The sequence below is a fragment of the Nanorana parkeri genome, unplaced genomic scaffold (genome assembly GCF_000935625.1).
Source record: "Nanorana parkeri isolate BGI_ZX_2015 unplaced genomic scaffold, ASM93562v1 scaffold939, whole genome shotgun sequence".
Taxonomy (NCBI): Eukaryota; Metazoa; Chordata; class Amphibia; order Anura; family Dicroglossidae; genus Nanorana; species Nanorana parkeri.
Genome location: NW_017307207.1, coordinates 43867 through 50462, shown reverse-complemented (window position 1 = coordinate 50462; position 6596 = coordinate 43867). Strand labels below are relative to the sequence as shown.

The window sequence follows — 6596 nt, the reverse complement described above, 5'->3', positions numbered from 1 at the left end:
TCCCTGTACTTTAGTGTGTACTGGCTGGTTATGAAAGCTGCCTCTACATATTAAGCTTCTGGAGAAGTGGGTATGAACAGTTGTTTTTCTTTTTACTGCCTTTTAGAAAGGTGGTTGGGGGGCGGTAGCACTTGCATGACGGTCTACTCTGTTTCTTAGGCTAGGTGATCTCCTGCCTCATCTCTTCCCTTTTATATCCATAAATTGGCTCCCACTTCCTTCTTTACTCCCCACTTGCTTTCTATAATCTGTTCTCGCTGCCTTCTCTACTTCTCTAGCCAATCCAGCTTGGTTTCTGGGTGTTTTTTTTTTTTTTCTTTTCCTTCCCGTCCCTCATTACTGCCCATCCATTATCCATTCCTGTCATGTGAGTGGGAAAGGCTTAGAAACGTCTGTCAGGATTGTGTTGCTGGCCATGCCAAACCAAAACCCTAGTATGACAAAGCACCACTGATGTTGGCGTTAAAAGACTGTAATACAAAATAGCTTTATTACAATTTTTGTGTCTAAAGACGCACATAAATATGCAATTGTACACATACAAATGTTCCAACACAACTAAAACATGATGTGAAAGTAGCTGCAAGAGAGACCTCTGCTGGAATGATCTGGGTCCTATGAGAAAAAAAAAAGCGCTCAAGCCAATGCGTGAAATAATACAAGAGATATACCGCACAATGAACAGCACATGGTGAATAAACTCATGGCAATGTGGTGGGCGATTGTGATACGCGTGGAGTTTGCTTCCCTACGGATGCCAGACCCTTTGTCACTTTTTCCTAGAGGGGTTTTCCACCTTGCACTCAAGTTATTTAGCATAGCATTAAAGGCTTTTTATGCATGACCTATGTCCGTTTATTTCATTGTGCATTTGGCAAAATGCCGAAAGTGCCATTTTTGTGCCGATACATCGGCTCCTCCCTGCTGGGTGCTGCTATATGTCCCAGCGGGGAGGAGAGAAAGTGTGACGGCCGAGCGGGCGGAGAGCACTCAGCGGCCGGCGGTTCTCCTCCCACACCGCTCAGCCTCCTATCACAGTCCGGCAGAGCGGTGTGGCGGTGGAGACAGCCCGCGCTGTCACAGGAGGCTGAGCTCCCCTCCCTGCACTGCCCCGCCGAGCCGCCTGTTACAGATGTCGGGAAGGAGAGAAAGTGCAAACACTCAGCGATCGCTGAGTGTTTGTACACAATTGAGGACATAGTATGTTGAATATATCCTCAATTATGAATGAATGGCAAGTGATCTACATCACCTCCTGTTCATTCAAAAAAATGTGGTTATAATAAACACACTCTGTCCTCATGTTATGAATAAACAGGAACACTCGGTATCAAGGATTCCTGTTCATTGATAACGGGGAATACAGAAAAAGAGATTGAGGACTTGTGTCCTCACTCTCTTTTTCTATTTTAAAAGGGAAATATCAGGCGTCTGTTTAGACCCCTAATATTTTCCCAAAGCTCCTAAAAGTAAAGTAGAAAATAAAAATATTAAATGAATTAATAAAAAATATTAAATTAAAACATTTATAAAAAATGAAAATAAAACATTTTCGGTTCCGGCCTGACCCATATTTTTTTATTTTTATTTCGGTTTTGAAATTTCCATTTCGGTGCACCTCTAATTTGTGGTGCAGACTTTTTGTCATACAAGGGATTTTGGCTTAGGGGGAACGCTCCAAACGACCACCACATGTCTGGCAAGCTCAATGGTGTGGGTTCATATGGGAGGTATGCCAAATAGAATGTCTCTCCCTCCTATTGTGTGCTTATGAAGGTGATTATTTCTCATTGTTGGTCTAGAGAATAGACATTCCATTTGTGTACCCACAGAGGAGATTTAAAAGTTCTAACCCTTCCTCACTCTAAAGTGAAGGTTTTGGCTTCAGGAGAACTATTGGGAATGTAATTTTTTTTCCCTAATAGTTTAAGCTGGCGTGTGATACTGCAGCTGTCTCGCACCGGCTCTATAGCTTGAGAACTGAGCAACCTTAAACTGCTAAACATTCTGCTCATGGCTTCTCCCTGCAGAGAGTGATGACAGTCAGTCCCTGCTCCCCGCATGCCCGGATCCTCCCCCCTCCCCTCTGTTCATCCAGCGCTCACTGGAGGGACAGACAGGGGCGGGGACAGCTGGCTCTAGCTCTGACAGCTGGCTATGCCTCATCAGGCAGCCGGGTGGATCCCAACAATATTGTCTGGATCCTTCCTGGCTGCAGCACGGCTCTGTCCCACTACATGCTGACATTGGTTCACGGGAGTATATTTCGCAAATATACTCCTGTGACCCAAAAGAGAACTAAAGCCTAAAATAAGTTTGGCTTGAATTCTTTTAAGTTATTATTATTTGTCACCTGTATAACACAATATAAAGCTGTCCAAAAATTATATAGTGGGTTCTAGAGAAGCCTGCATCCACTCCCAAAGTTACTCAATTTAGGGACATGCACACATTTTCTAGTTTTTTTATTTAAAAGGTGTGTTTTACATAGTTTGTTAAATCTCCAACCCCTGCACTTGCTGATAGGACTATGCTTAGAATTTTACTATGTTGATCACATGCATTTCTTGTTCTCATTTGGCGTACTTTCATTGTGCGCAATTGGAGACGGGGAGTACATTACATACCCATTTTTTGTTTCTGAGACAAAAGTATGAGACCATGAAAAACAAAATATGAAAGTTTAGTTTATAGCATGCTGAGCAAATCACAGTTCTCATTTTGCTAGCAATGGGGAAAAGCAAAGTTGTAGTCAATACCTTTTTAAAAAAACAAAACTTTCCTCCAGACCTTTTATACACAAGGATCATTATCTTCAGTGGCAACATAAGTGTTAGGACAGAATACACGCACCAAGGATGCGTTTTCAGTCTTGACCTCTTCACAACACTTTACGTGTGCCATGCCCAGTCTTAAGTATGTAAAAGGGAAGGCAACCGCTGAGTCGGGGTGCAGACAACCAGTACCCATCTGTCTTACGCATTCTCTTTAAATCTGGTGAAGGGACAGCTAATGTCAGAGCAACATTGGCCCAAAACTCCTTTGACAGAAGAATCAAACTTTGGCAAGCTTGTTGTCCTAAATATGTTGTAGAACCGTATCTTTTTGTGCCAGTGTATCCTGTGCAAAATGTATAAATGAGAAATTAACTAATAGCTATAGATTATTTTTCTACACACTTCGTATTTTTTTGCTGTATTTGTAATTTTTTGTGTTTTTACTGTTTTGAATACTTAATTTTTGTACCATTCTTTAGCATTCTTTAGTCTGCATAATGATATGGTGCCTGTTATTCTTGTTTACATAACTGTATTTTCTTTTAAAGGTTTAAGATGTAGATCGTCACCAAGCCTCAAAAAGAGCCCTGGAAACTGCAAGAATAGCACTTTTCAGCCACGTCTCAGGTCGTCAGCTTCATCTCAGTGTTTCCACTCTTGCCATGGAGCCCAGTGTTCTCTTCTTTACAGGCAACAAAGGCCAGTGAAGTTTGCATTGCCTCCAGGGACCATTATAAGAGACGTACGCATAAATCTGCACAATTCCATCAAATGTAGTCGATACTCTTCAGCTGCAGCAACCCCATGTGAAGTCCATGGCTGCAAATTGGGTAAAGAACCTGTGGTGAGACTTAGACGGCAAAATGCAAGTCCTGATCGGCTAAGGTTTTACCAAGGCTCTGATAATGTTCTGCACAAATCATCTCAAACATCTCTACATGGCAAAACGGACACTCTGGAGAAAGACGCCAAAGATCATACTTTGAATTGTGTACTTTTTAATGAACATAGTGTAATGGAGGAGTGTTTAAATCCTGAATGCCCCTCAGCCAGTACCAGCGTGTGTGTGGATGAACTGGATATAGAGGTCATAGAGCACCATGAAAACTGTGCATCCAATTTCATTTCAAACTCTGACAGACTGAACGCAAATGGTGCCCATACCTCCATGGTTCAACCAGCGTTGGATGTTCTTGTATCTCCTTTAGACTCTAATAGATTATGTTCCAATGTGGTCTCGCAAATGCAGGAAGCTGATAACTTTCCACCAGCTAGATCCTTACCTGAAAGCACTGTGAATCTAAATGAAAATTCAAGCCGTTTAACATTTTCAGATTCTATGTCTCCTAAACAGTTTGGTTTAACACATTATGTCACAGTGAACTTGAGCAAATTCAGAGTTTCAGGGCCTGAATATTCAAGCACAGCAAGCGCTTTCCACTCCGATATCGGAAAGCATAAGCGTAGCTACAATCAAAAGCCATTTACTGGAATTACACATGAGGCGGTGCTAGCAACAAATGCTATTGAAAGTCAGGTCATGGATGCAAACAGCTCCTTAACTGAACCAGTTGGTATCAATGTGAAACATAGTACAAGAACATACACAAATAAAGTTTTCTCTTTACAATCCAGACCCATAATGTCTAAAGGCCTAAATGAGAAGAGCGCTTCTCATAAGAAGAGGCAGACTACCCATCTAGACTTTAATGGGCACGTTAAAGTGACGGGTAAACATCAAAGCAGTAGGCTTGAAAGGCACCACTCTGCTCCTCATAAACTGCTCAGCATGGAAATGCAGTCAGATCCCAAGTTGTCTTTAAAGCCATATGTAGAACTTAGTCTAAACAACAATTTAAAAAGAAAAGTCTCTGTTTCAGAAGCACAAATGTGTCCTGTGCCATTTACAGAGGGAGCTTCTAACAAAAGTGTGTTCATCTCCCCACAGTCTGAACTTTTGACTAATAGCAGCAAGAAAAAAAATGTGACCTTTAGTCCTTTTACACCTTCCAAAAGACTGCGTCTTGTCGTAACAAATGGGTCTATAGATCTGGACATTGCATCCTCAGCAAGTGATGAGTCCAACTAAAAAGCCCAACTCCCAATAAAATATCATTCCTTTTCCGTCAGTGATTCCAAAGCTTAGATAAAGAAATTGCAGGATTTACAGCTTTTCCGGGTCTAGGTTATCATCCCTTCCCAAGTCCCTCTTTGAATTAACACACCAGTTTGCCTTAGTCTCTAAAGCAGGTTGACATCAAATTTTATGTAATGTGTCTTTAACCTCTATTTTTAAAAGGTACAAAAAGCTTTTGATGACCATCTCCGTGTAGACATGTGTTGCCCAAATTGTTTATGATTTGCCTTCATTGAATATGCACTCCCATTAGTTAGCTATTTGTGTCATCCTGGGTTGGTAATCTCTATGGTGCTATGTCTATTATCTAAAAGGTATTTCCTTTTAGGATTAGAGACTTTTTGCCACTAAGCATTGCTTTTTATGACATTGCAATGTTTCTGTATTGTATGATCTGTATTGTTTTGAGGCATCTTTTGTTGTAAAAAAACAAAACAAAAAACACAGAAAACGGACTGTACTAAATGTGGTACCAGCAGGATTAAAATCATTCTAAAAGCTGAAGTTGTGTCACTAATGCAAAACAAAGCCTTAAGCATGCTAAAGTTTGTATTTTTTTCTTTTTTTTAAACCTAGAAAATAAGTTAAGTATAAGGTGGGGGTCAACTGCCAACTGCCATATTTTCTGAGCTCATAAAACAAATTACTATTTTCTAGATAGATATTTTAGGTTAAAGAAAAGCACAGTAAATGTGCAACGTTTTGGGAGATCGTTGGGTAGAATGGTATTGTGTTCTGTTTGATGCCACTTATCCACTTCCGGGCCACAATAGGTACATATACGGCGGCCCGCAGAAGTGGTTAAACCAATAACACGGCTGCTGCTGCTGGTGTCGTTTTAAACAGCCGGCGATGGCTGTTAATGTACAAGCGATCCAGTGTCTATACAGCCGCAGGTTCGTTTGTATGGTGAGGCACTGTGTATTACGCTTCTTTGGGGTCCCTAGGTGACGTTAGCCTGATGTTTTCATAAAGAGGACCTGTCCCACCCTATCTATTAGGGGGCTTGTTGGCCCCCTATGTAATATCAATAAGGTAAGTTAAAAAAAAAAAAAGATTTTTAAAAGCCTCTCCCACATGCATGCACATACATACGCAAACATGCGTCGGTGCACCTACGTGCAAAAACGAAAATTGCAATTACAGCAATAATTCTAGAGCCATTAATCATTATTTGCACTAAACTGATGAGCGGTAAAAGCGTTTACAATGTCCCCTATGGGAAATTTGGGGTATTTAAGTTTTTTGCAGCTTCACAGGCTAACACATTTTTATGGCTTGACATGTTTGGTATCTTTTTACCCGACGACCCCATCTTTTATATTTTACCAAAAAATTGGGTATTCTATTCTATTCTGTTTCTGTGCACTAAATTTAATTTTAGTGCATTTTATCCTAAAAGGATCTTGAAATCCTTTTATCCTTAGAGGAACTTGAAATTAGGCTAATTGAAGAGGACTTCGACATAGTGGGTATAGCGGAAACCTGGCTGGACAGCACGCATGACTGGGCTACTAATATAGAGGGGTATAACCTGTTCAGGAGGGACAGAGGTGGGAGAAGGTGGGGGGGGGGGCTATGTAACTATGTAAATACAGGTTTGATAAACATTTGCGCAAATGCCATGCGACATAAAAAATTGCAACTACTGCTTTCAGAAAAGATATCATTGTGTGTTTGGG

The 6596-nt window shown here is 40.9% G+C and overlaps 1 protein-coding gene across 1 annotated transcript in view; it reads left to right on the top strand.

Moving 5' to 3' along the window:
- Positions 1-4866, top strand: part of LOC108795144 (histone-lysine N-methyltransferase KMT5C-like) — a 35665-nt gene extending 30799 nt beyond the window's left edge. Inside the window, exon 9 of the mRNA XM_018566337.1 lies at positions 3326-4866. Coding sequence (XP_018421839.1) covers positions 3326-4866 — 1541 coding nt within the window. The remainder of the gene's footprint in view (positions 1-3325) is intronic.
- The last annotated feature ends 1730 nt before the right edge of the window (positions 4867-6596 follow it).